Genomic DNA, 11,682 nt, shown 5'->3' on the forward strand with positions numbered 1-11,682 from the left:
CAGTAGTGAATGCATACATTTCATTTCATGCATTTATTTTTTTATTTTTGTACTGGCCCCCCACAGGGAAGCATTCATACATGCAGAGTCTCTCTCACTCTCTCACTCACTCTCACACACACACCTATCTCTTAGGTGTTGATTGTTACTATGTGTGAGAATTTTGAATGTCTGGTCTGCTGTTAATTGTAGATGTCTGAGAAGATGCGATTCTTCGATCCACAACTGAAGGAGAAGGCGGATCAGGAGCTCTTCAACGAGCCAGAGTGGCTGATTAATCTGAGACAGCTGGATGGACAGATGAGGGTGTGTGTGTTTATTAATGTACATGAGAAGCCTATTCATGTTGTTGTAGGTGTGTCTGTAACTGACTGGGCTGTTCTTTTTTTCCCCCATAGACTGGAGTGATTGCATACAATGCAGACAGGGCTACTCCTCAACAGTATGACTGCAGCACCCCCAATTCTGAGTTAGACCAGACCAGCCCGCCTGAGCCATATGCCCAGCCTCTGGACATGGTTGGCCACACCTCTGACAACCCTCTGATGACATCACTCATGCCCGGACCGCCTCAGCAAGGGGTGCAGCTGATGCCTCCAGGTGAGCAACAAGCCCACCTTGTAACACGATAGGTGTGTGTTTGTTCATGTACGTTTTAGATCTTGTTGACTCCTTAATCAATGCAATGACCACTGTCCCAAAGCAGTTCACAAATCTAAGCAGCCACCACTAAACACAGAAACTTTCTCCACCCATCTAGCTCCCCCAACTATCCTCCAGGACGGAATGGTCTCCCAGCCGCCACACCCCAACGAGGGGGTCCAGTTCTACCCAGTACCCCCCAGTCTCCCTGGACCACCTGGCCAGATCCCCTTATCAGGGTTCCATCCCCAAGGCTCTGGCTTTGTGCAACCTTACCAACCCCAGCAGCCCCAACCGGATAAAAAGGACATGTTTCCTGGAGCCCAGCACCAGCAGATGGCGCCACCACAGCATCAGCAACAGATGATGCCCCCGCAAATACAGCAGCCACAAAAGATGCCCTCTGACGATTATCAGCCGACGGGTCCACTGGAACTACAGCCTCCTCCCATGTCCACCTCTCCACAGAGGAACACCTTCACGCCTCAGATGGACTTCTATGACCAAATGGCTCACATGGTGTGTGTGTGTTACGTGCATTCAGCCTTGTTAGAATAGTTTGAGGAGATAAGCTGATGTCACTAACTCTTGTCTTGTTTGCACAGGGCCCAGGAAGAAGATCCAGGACTACTTCACAGTCCTCAATGCACATGGTAGGGTGTGTGCATGCTTGTGTGTCAGGTCTCTGTTACCTTTGGCAGTGTGTGTGCATGTGTTTGTCTGACTGGTTCTGTTTTGTCTGCAGCAGCCTCCAGGTCGCCGCTCCCGCACCATGTCGGAATCTTCCACACACTCCGGAGGACGAGAGAGGAGCAACTCGGCAGCCAAGCAGTCCTCTCCGCCTCCACTCTCCATCCCTGAGCAGGCCAAGAAGGACTCGCCTAAAAAGGTTATGCAGACATACACACACACACACACACACACACACACACACACACACACACACACACACACACACACTACGTATTGTGTCCCTTTCACACACAATCCCACACACAACACAGTTACTTTTTATTATTACCCCAATGGCCTTGTGGTTAGAGTGTCCATCCTGAGATTGGAATGTTGTGAGTTCAGCATTAAGGAGATAGATTGTGGGTAAGGCCCTGTGATAGACTAGCGTCCTGTCCAGGGGGTGTACTTGTACATCAAGCTGCCTCACGCTACAGAAACAGGAGATAGGGCAGGAGTCTATGTGCCGTTCTGGCTGGTATAAGCCAAGTCTCATGCAAGGCTACTTACTTAGTTAAAACTACTACTACTTTGAATTTTGTAGCTATCAATTGTCCCGTTAGCAATCACCCAGATTAGCTCTTTTTTATATAGGCTACTTATAGTAATTATTGATATCAGCAAAATGTCTTTGGTTGGTTCGGTTGGCGTCGGTAATTTTCGGTTTATCATTTCAGCTCTTACACACACACATATATAAATGCTCTTTATTTCTGTAACCATTTCTGATTTTATTTTTCTCTCTCTCAGGGAGGGGGGGGTGGTGGTTGGCTCAACTGGCTCTATAGGAAGGGGAAGAATGAAGCCCACCTTCCGGATGACAAGAACAAATCTGTAAGTCAACTCTTCGACACTCCTTGTTTTCCAGTCATTTTTGTACATACTCTTCCTTACTACTCTACTGAATCCTGTCTGTAAAAGCTCACAGTTTATACATGGCAGTGTGGTCAGTATGTGTGTGTATTGGAAACGATGAGTGGCTTCAGTTAACTGGTCTGTTCTGTCAGATTGTCTGGGACGAGAAGAAACAGAAATGGGTCAACTTGGATGAGCCAGAGGAGGAGGTAAATTTTTATGATTAGCCATTATGATTAGCATGTCTATATGTATTGTTGTTTTTATTAGTCCTCATTAGGGATGTTAACGGTTATCTGTTAATCGGTAGCCGGCAAAACTTAATTTGACCGGTCATGCTTATTGGTCTATAGGTTAATTTGCCTAATTTAGTGGTTTAAATTGCAGCGTGTATTTTCTGTTAGTCCTCATGCATCTTATTTATCATACGCGTACAGCTACAGAGCCTAGTTTGAAGAGCAGAATAGCCTATCTCCTGTCAGACAGCGCAACAGCAGCTCCTCAAAAAGCTGCTACTGGAGTGAAATGTATGCTTTTATAAGCCCAGTCACTGCGCAACAAATAACAATTGTAAATTCAAACACATGTTAAACTTTGCAATGTGAGTTTGAGGCAGTATAATTGTTTGAAACCTATTTTACTTTACTTCAAATAATGAAGCATGTCTTACCTTGCTTCAAAGTAGCCTAGCCAAAATCCATCCATCAAAAAGTTATAAAGACTTCTACTTTCCAATGGCACAATCCTGGTCATATTAGCAACTCGACCTAGTTGTAACATCTTTAGATTCCCACTCTTTCTAAGTTTCTAACAGTGTTTTCATCTGTCACGTATGGAACCGCTCGCATTAGGTGCTCTGTTTAGAACAGTGTTTTCATCTCTGTCACATATGGAACCGCTCGCAATTGGTGCTCTGTTTAGAACAGTGTTTTCATCTGTCACATATGCAACCGCTCTCATTAGGTGCTCTGTTTAGAACAGTCTTTTCATCTGTCACATATTGAACCGCTCGCATTAGGTGCTCTGTTTAGAACAGTGTTTTCATCTGTCACATACTGAACCGCTCGCATTAGGTGCTCTGTTTAGAACAGTGTTTTCATCTGTCACATATGGAACCGCTCGCATTAGGTGCTCTGTTTAGAACAGTGTTTTCATCTCTGTCACATATGGAAACGCTCGCATTAGGTCCTCTGTTTAGAACAGTGTTTTCATCTGTCACATATTGAACCGCTCACATTAGGTGCTCTGTTTAGAACAGTGTTTTCATCTGTCACATATTGAACCGCTCGCATTAGGTGCTCTGTTTAGAACAGTGTTTTCATCTCTGTCACGTTTGGAACCACTCGCATTAGGTGCTCTGTTTAGAACAGTGTTTTTATCTCTGTCACGTATGGAACCGCTCGCATTAGGTGCTCTGTTTAGAGCGGTGTTTTCATCTGTCACGTATGGAACCGCTCGCATTAGGTGCTCTGTTTAGAACAGTGTTTTCATCTCTGTCACATATGGAAACGCTCGCATTAGGTGCTCTGTTTAGAGCGGTGTTTTCATCTGTCACGTATGGAACCGCTCGCATTAGGTGCTCTGTTTAGAACAGTGTTTTCATCTCTGTCATGTATGGAACCGCTCGCATTAGGTGCTCTGTTTAGAACAGTGTTTTCATCTCTGTCACATGTGGAACTGCTCGCATTAGGTGCTCTGTTTAGAACAGTGTTTTCATCTCTGTCACATATGGAAACGCTCGCATTAGGTCCTCTGTTTAGAACAGTGTTTTCATCTGTCACGTATGGAACCGCTCGCATTAGGTGCTCTGTTTAGAACAGTGTTTTCATCTCTGTCACGTATGGAACCGCTCGCATTAGGTGCTCTGTTTAGAACAGTCTTTTCATCTCTGTCTCATATGGAACCGCTCGCAATAGGTGCTCTGTTTAGAACAGTCTTTTCATCTGTCACATATTGAACCGCTCGCATTAGGTGCTCTGTTTAGAACAGTCTTTTCATCTCTGTCACATATGGAACTGCTCGCGTTAAGTGCTCTGTTTAGAAAAGTGTTTTCATCTCTGTCACATATGGAACCGCTCGCATTACGTGCTCTGTTTAGAACAGTGTTTTCATCTGTCACATATTAAACCGCTCGCATTAGGTGCTCTGTTTAGAACAGTGTTTTCATCTGTCACATATGGAACCGCTCGCATTAGGTGCTCTGTTTAGAACAGTGTTTTCATCTCTGTCACATATGGAACCGCTCGCGTTAGGTGCTCTGTTTAGAAAAAAAATTAATCTCTGTCACATATGGAACCGCTCGCATTAGGTGCTCTGTTTAGAACAGAGTTTTCATCTCTGTCACATATGGAACCGCTGGCATTAGGTGCTCTGTTTAGAACAGTGTTTTCATATGTCACGTATGGAACCGCTCTCATTAGGTGCTCTGTTTAGAACAGTCTTTTCATCTGTCACATATTGAACCGCTCGCATTAGGTGCTCTGTTTAGAACAGTGTTTTCATCTCTGTCACATATGGAAACGCTCGCATTAGGTGCTCTGTTTAGAGCGATGTTTTCATCTGTCACGTATGGAACCGCTCGCATTAGGTGCTCTGTTTAGGACAGTGTTTTCATCTCTGTCACGTATGGAATCGCTCGCATTAGGTGCTCTGTTCAGAACAGTGTTTTCATCTGTCACATATTGAACCGCTCGCATTAGGTGCTCTGTTTAGAACAGTGTTTTCATCTGTCACATATGGAACCGCTCGCATTAGGTGCTCTGTTTAGAACAGTGTTTTCATCTCTGTCACATATGGAAACGCTTGCATTAGGTCCTCTGTTTAGAACAGTGTTTTCATCTGTCACATATTGAACCGCTCACATTAGGTGCTCTGTTTAGAACAGTGTTTTCATCTCTGTCACGTTTGGAACCACTCGCATTAGGTGCTCTGTTTAGAACAGTGTTTTTATCTCTGTCACGTATGGAACCGCTCGCATTAGGTGCTCTGTTTAGAGCGGTGTTTTCATCTGTCACGTATGGAACCGCTCGCATTAGGTGCTCTGTTTAGAACAGTGTTTTCATCTCTGTCACGTATGGAAACGCTCGCATTAGGTGCTCTGTTTAGAGCGGTGTTTTCATCTGTCACGTATGGAACCGCTCGCATTAGGTGCTCTGTTTAGAACAGTGTTTTCATCTCTGTCATGTATGGAACCGCTCGCATTAGGTGCTCTGTTTAGAACAGTGTTTTCATCTCTGTCACATGTGGAACTGCTCGCATTAGGTGCTCTGTTTAGAACAGTGTTTTCATCTCTGTCACATATGGAAACGCTCGCATTAGGTCCTCTGTTTAGAACAGTGTTTTCATCTGTCACGTATGGAACCGCTCGCATTAGGTGCTCTGTTCAGAACAGTGTTTTCATCTGTCACATATTGAACCGCTCGCATTAGGTGCTCTGTTTAGAACAGTGTTTTCCCTCAAATTGCATTTTGGTATATGTTTGAAATTACGTTTTTTTATCTGCTTCATTACAGGAGTTGCATGTTGAATAATAGGCTATATAGCCTTTTGACTGGAAGACGACAGGCGTGTTGTTGTTGCATGCTTCCATTGTGCTCTTAATGAAAAACGTCCATTCCTTGCATGCATGCATAGTATTTTCTGTTGATCACATCAAATTGCTGTTTGGAAAAAATGTAACCGTTTGTTGACCGTTTAATGAGGGTCGGTTAGTCGGCAGCAACATTTCCCAAAATGTGCATTCCTAGTCCTCGTAATAAGAGGTTTATATTATTGTCCTAGCACATGTATGACCATCTATTTTGGTTTATCATACTAACACAGAGATATCATTGATCCTAATAATAAAGTATTGATGTGTGTTTGTGTCTGTGTAACCAGTACAAGCCCCCTCCTCCTCCTCCCTCGGGCTTCCCTAAGATGCTGGGACCCATACCGGGACAAGGGGGTCCTGGGGGTCCCCCTACTGGTGGGCCGCCTGTCAACATGTTCTCCAGGAGAGCAGGTGAGATTTACACGTGTTGGCATAACGTAACCAGCCCCTCATTGCGGGTTTTTAGCTGATACAGGTTTTAGATTCAATGCGGTGCTGCAAAACTCTTGCGGCTACGTTTCACTTGTGCTGCTGCTCACATGACCAGTGTATCAGGTTTCATTGACTACTATGGGAGCGCATCACTCCCTGCTCACACTTGGCAACTAGGATGTCTGAAGGGAGTATGCTTTGAATTAGCCAGGTGTGTTTGTCACACTCCCAGTTCTAGCAAGTCCTGCATGGCTTGTGAGCATTGTAGAGGGAAATAGAGGCAGGTACATGATCCTGGCTTTCGGGAATGTGAAGGAAAAGAATGATACATGTCACATTGCACTTGAAACCACTACAAACCTCTAATAGTGCTTGCCATTTTGGCCCGTCAGATTTTCTGGGTGATTTTTTTAGCAGATAAAAAAAAAAAAGTATGTTCTCACCCATCTCAGGTACAAAGAGCCGCTACGTGGATGTCCTGAACCCAGGTGGACCCCGTGTCAAGCCTGGTGGATCGGCACCTGCCCCGTCAGACTTCTTTGCCCCGTTGGCTCCCATGCCCATGCCAGCCAACCTGTTTGTGCCCGGAGCAGGTATGCTAACCTTTTGAATAAATATATCAATGAACTCTAGCGATGGTCATCATAGGTCTTTATGAGTGTGACTGGGTTGGGAATATTAGTTTGTTTGCGTGTCGCTTTGATACCGGTGTGTGAGTGTACTGTATTTGTATTCTAATGTGTTCTCTCCTGTCTGGCTCCAGAGGAGCAGCAGCCCATGGAGGGTAATGTCCCAGAGACAGGAGGGAACCAGGAACAGAGCGACCCTAACCCCAGTGCTGTGCCACAGGTACCGTATTACACTCCCAGTGATGGTTATAGTTGTGTATACTAGATTTCACACCAACTGACCATCAGATTAGACACACCAATTCAATATCTGCAGAACTGAATTAAGATGTTTGATCTGTCCAGATGTTCAACCCAACATTGTTACCGCCCGGTCCAGTGGGGCCCCCTATTGCCTCTGGGTCACCGTCAGGAGAGGTAGAAGCACCTCGATCCTCCTAGAGGACTGTAGTACCCCTGCTACTGTATCATAAACCCTCATGCCCCCATTGAAACAAATTACCTTCCACTTTTAACAGTCATCTAGCTTGGTTGAGTGATGGTTGGTACGTGCGTGTTTGTTTGTGGGAGCATGTTTCAACTTCCAGCCTTTATTTTCCTGTGTGGGCCTCATAACCATGCTAACACCTGGGCAGGACGACATGTAAAAGACTCACATTTTCAAATGTTTTATTTTATTTTTTATTTTACCTTTATTCAACCAGGTAGGCTAGTTGAGAACAAGTTCTCATTTACAACTGCGACCTGGCCAAGATAAAGCAAAGCAGTGTGACACAGACAACACAGAGTTACACATGGAATAAACAAGCCAATAACACAATAAACATGTCAATGACACAGTAGGGAAAAAAATTAAGTCTATATACAGTGTGTGCAAAAGGCATGAGGAGGTAGGCAATAAATAGGCCATAGTAGCGAAGAATTACAATTTAGCAGATTAACACTGGAGTGATAAATGAGCAGATGATGATGTGCAAGTAGAGATACTGGTGTGCAAAAGAGCAGAAAAGTAAATAAAATAAAAACAGTATGGGATGAGGTAGGTAGATTGGGTGGGCTATTTACAGATGGACTATGTACAGCTGCAGCGATCAGTTAGCTGCTCAGATAGCTGATGTTTAAAGTTGGTGACGGAAATAAAAGTCTCCAGCTTCAGCAATTTTTGCAATTCATTCCAGTCACTGGCAGCAGAGAACTGGAAGGAAAGGCGGCCAAATCAGGTGTTGGCTTTGGGGATGATCAGTGAGATATACCTGCTGGAACGTGTGCTACGGGTGGGTGTTGTTATCGTGTCCAGTGAACTGAGATAAGGCGGAGATTTACCTAGCATAGACTTATCGATGACCTGGAGCCAGTGGGTCGGCGACGAATATGTAGCGAGGGCCAGCCGACTAGAGCATACAGGTCGCAGTGGTGGGTGGTATAAGGAGATTTGGTAACAAAACGGATGGCACTGTGATAGACTGCATCCAGTTTGCTGAGTAGAGTATTGGAAGCTATTTTGTAGATGACATCGCCGAAGTCGAGGATCAGCAAGATAGTCAGTTTTACTAGGGTAAGTTTGGCGGCGTGAGTAAAGGAGGCTTTGTTGCGAAATAGCCGATTGTAGATTTGATTTTGGATTGGAGATGTTTAATATGAGTCTGGAAGGAGAGTTTACAGTCTAGCCAGATACCTAGGTATTTATAGTTGTCCACATATTCTAGGTCAGAACCGTCCGGGGTGATGATGCTAGTTGGGCGGGCGAGTACGGGCAGTGAACGGTTGAAAAGCATGCATTTGGTTTTACTAGCGTTTAAGAGCAGTTGGAGGCCATGGAAGGAGTGTTGTATGGCATTGAAGCTCATTTGGAGGTTAGTTAGCACAGTGTCTAAGGAAGGGCCAGAAGTATACAGAATGATGTTGTCTGCATAGAGGTGGATCAGGGAATCGCCCACAGCAAGAGCGACATCATTGATATATACAGAGAATAGAGACGGCCCGAGAGTTGAACCCTGTGGTACCCCCATAGAGACTGCCAGAGGTCCGGACAACATGCCCTCCGATTTGACACACTGAACTCTGTCTGCAAAGTAGTTGGTGAACCAGGCGAGGCAGTCATTCGAGAAACCAAGGCTATTGAGTCTTCCGATAATAATAATAATGGATCCTCTCCCTAAGATTGTGCATCTTGACAATAAGGATTTATTTCTGATGTTGATATTTTGATTTAAATCTGCTTTTGAGGAGATTTTTTTAAACTGGGAGTGGATGCAGATCTTGATCTAATCCATGCACGGGATGATGAAATAATTCTGTGGTTTTGTGTTTGTCCGTGCTGTTTATTTCCCTCCCCTGCCATCTTTAGCTGTCGCGTTCTAGCTCAATGAGTTCTTTATCACTTGAATTGAGTCACCATATAAACCAGGTACCTCTAGCTGGGCCTCAATCGCCCCCCCACACCCTCACCACATCCCCCACCTCACTGCCTTGCTGCTCAACATTCCCTCAGCTGTATCCCCCTGGCTGTCTCAAGCACCACTCTCTCACCCACTAGCATGCTAGCTAACTTTCAACCGATTTGAGGTAATCAACATCTCTCAGATTGGAGGAGAATGCATCCAATTAGAGCTGTTCTGATGGTGTCTCTGACTTAATTTTAAAATGTTAAGATACTACACTGACCAAAAATATAAACGCTATGTAAGTGTTGGTTCCATGTTTTATGAGCTGAAGGATCCCAGAAATGTTCCATGTGCACAAAAAGCTTATTTCTATCAAAAGGTGTGCACATTCCTGTTAGTGAGCATTTCTCTTTTGCCAAGATAATCCATCCACCTAACAGGTGTGGCATATCAAGAAGCTGATTAAACAGCATGATCATTACACAGGTGCACCTTGTGCTGGGGACAATAAAAGGCCACTCTAAAATGTGCAGTTTTGTCACACAGCAAAGGGAGCGTGCAATTGGCATGCTGACCGCAGGAATGCCCATCAGAGCTGTTGCCCGATAATTGAATGTTAATTTCTCTACCATATGCCGCCTCAATGTCGTTTTAGAGAATTTGGTAGTACGTCCAACCGGCCTCACAACTGCAGACCACGTGTAACCGCGCCAGCCCAGGACCTCCACATCCGGCTTCTTCACCATCAGGATCGTCTGAGCCCAGCCACCCGGACAGCTGATAAAACTGTGGGTTTGCACAACCAAAGAATTTCTGCACAAACTGTCAGAAACGGTCTCAGGGAAGCTCATCTGCGTGCTCGTCGTCCTCACCAGGGTCTTAACTTGACTGCAGTTCTGCATTGTAACCGACTTCAGTGGGCAAATGGTCACCTTTAATAGCCACTGGCAAGCTGGAGACGTGCTCTTCATGGATGAATACCAGTTTCAACTGTACTGGGCAGATGGCAGACAGTGTGTATGGCGTCTTGTGGGCGAGCAGTTTGCTGATGTCAACGTTGTGAACACAGTGCCCCATGGTGAGGTTATGGTATGGGCAGGCATAAGCTACGGACAACGAACACAATTGAATTTTATCGATGTCAATTTGAATGCAGAGATACCGTGATGAGATCCTGAGGCCCATTGTTGTGCCATTCATCTGCCACAATCACCTCATATTTCAGCATAAGGCACAGCCCCATGTCGCAAGGATCTGTACACAATGTCTGTTCTTCCGTGGCCTGCATAATCACCAGACATGTCACAAATTGAGCAAGTTTGGGATGCTCTGGATTGACGCATACGACAGTGTTTTCCAGCATCCGCCAATATGCAGCAACTTCACACAGCCATTGGAGAGTGGGACAACATTCCACAGGCCACAATCAACAGCCTGGTCAACTCTATGCGAAGGAGATGTGCTGCGCTGCATGAGGCAAATGGTGGTCACACCAGATACTGACTTTATCTGAGCCACGCCCCTACTTTTTTTTTTTTAAAGGTATCTGTGACCAATAGTTGCATATCTGTGTTCCCAGTCATGTGAAATCCATAAATTAGGGCCTAATTTATTTATTTCAATTTACTGATTTCCTTATATGAAGTGTAACTCAATAAATCTTTGAAATTGCTGCATGTTGCGTTTATATTTTTGTTCAGTGTATATCACAAATGCGATAATACAAAACCTGATAAAATACCTTTGCTTACAAACTAGAGGCATGCTGGAGACTTGCTCCTCCCCCTGGCCTGTTCCCATAATTACATCATTAACCCAGAAGAGGAAACCTGGGTCATGTTCATTAGGTACCAAACATTACCTGTACTTGTCCAACAAGAAATGCTCATTTTCGCTTTTCATTGCATGCCCTAATGAACACGACCCTGTGGTCACAGATTGTCCTCTCTGTAGCCATGGAGAAAAAGGGATTATTGCCTTGCCTCACTGCCTGGTTACCAAGGTAACTCCTGTATCTATGCCTTCCAGGTGCCCCCGACTCCCCAGGGAGCTCCACCCTCTGGAGGTGTGACGTTCTATAACCCCGCCCAGTTTGCACAGGTAAGTTTGTTGAAAACGGTTAGGCCAGGGTTCCCAATAAGACTTGACACTTATGTAAATGTTTACGTTGACATCTGTGGGAAAAATCAACGATTTCAAGTGAAGTTGTGATGACATCATTTACATTTAAGGTAATTTAGCCGAAAGGTACAACCACATCAGTCATTGCAAGTAAAACTTGACTCAATAAAGCTGTGAAATCAGTGCTAGTAAGAAAAGAAGTAAGGCTTGTTCCACCATTGAGGTGCTAGGACACACCAGTAGCTATGTTAACACTGTCAAATCAACCCTTGTATACCTCTCTCTTTCTCCCCAG

The 11,682-nt window shown here is 44.8% G+C and overlaps 1 protein-coding gene across 6 annotated transcripts in view; it reads left to right on the forward strand.

Annotated features, from left to right (window-relative positions):
• Window positions 1-11,682, forward strand: part of sec16a (SEC16 homolog A, endoplasmic reticulum export factor) — a 103,989-nt gene that overhangs the window by 89,486 nt on the left and 2,821 nt on the right. For 3 of the 6 annotated variants that reach the window (XM_082978806.1, XM_082978811.1, XM_082978807.1), the window contains 13 exons: window positions 193-306; window positions 399-600; window positions 761-1,161; window positions 1,248-1,295; window positions 1,388-1,531; window positions 2,125-2,208; window positions 2,382-2,438; window positions 6,109-6,232; window positions 6,706-6,846; window positions 7,017-7,102; window positions 7,228-7,299; window positions 9,230-9,289; window positions 11,295-11,366. In XM_082978806.1, coding sequence (XP_082834932.1) covers window positions 193-306; window positions 399-600; window positions 761-1,161; window positions 1,248-1,295; window positions 1,388-1,531; window positions 2,125-2,208; window positions 2,382-2,438; window positions 6,109-6,232; window positions 6,706-6,846; window positions 7,017-7,102; window positions 7,228-7,299; window positions 9,230-9,289; window positions 11,295-11,366 — 1,605 coding nt within the window. The remainder of the gene's footprint in view (window positions 1-192; window positions 307-398; window positions 601-760; window positions 1,162-1,247; window positions 1,296-1,387; window positions 1,532-2,124; window positions 2,209-2,381; window positions 2,439-6,108; window positions 6,233-6,705; window positions 6,847-7,016; window positions 7,103-7,227; window positions 7,300-9,229; window positions 9,290-11,294; window positions 11,367-11,682) is intronic. The other 3 variants (XM_082978808.1, XM_082978809.1, XM_082978810.1) reach the window with 3 other exon arrangements.

Source organism: Salmo salar, chromosome 01 (genome assembly GCF_965601325.2).
Source record: "Salmo salar chromosome 01, fSalSal1, whole genome shotgun sequence".
In the NCBI taxonomy this organism is placed as follows: domain Eukaryota; kingdom Metazoa; phylum Chordata; class Actinopteri; order Salmoniformes; family Salmonidae; genus Salmo; species Salmo salar.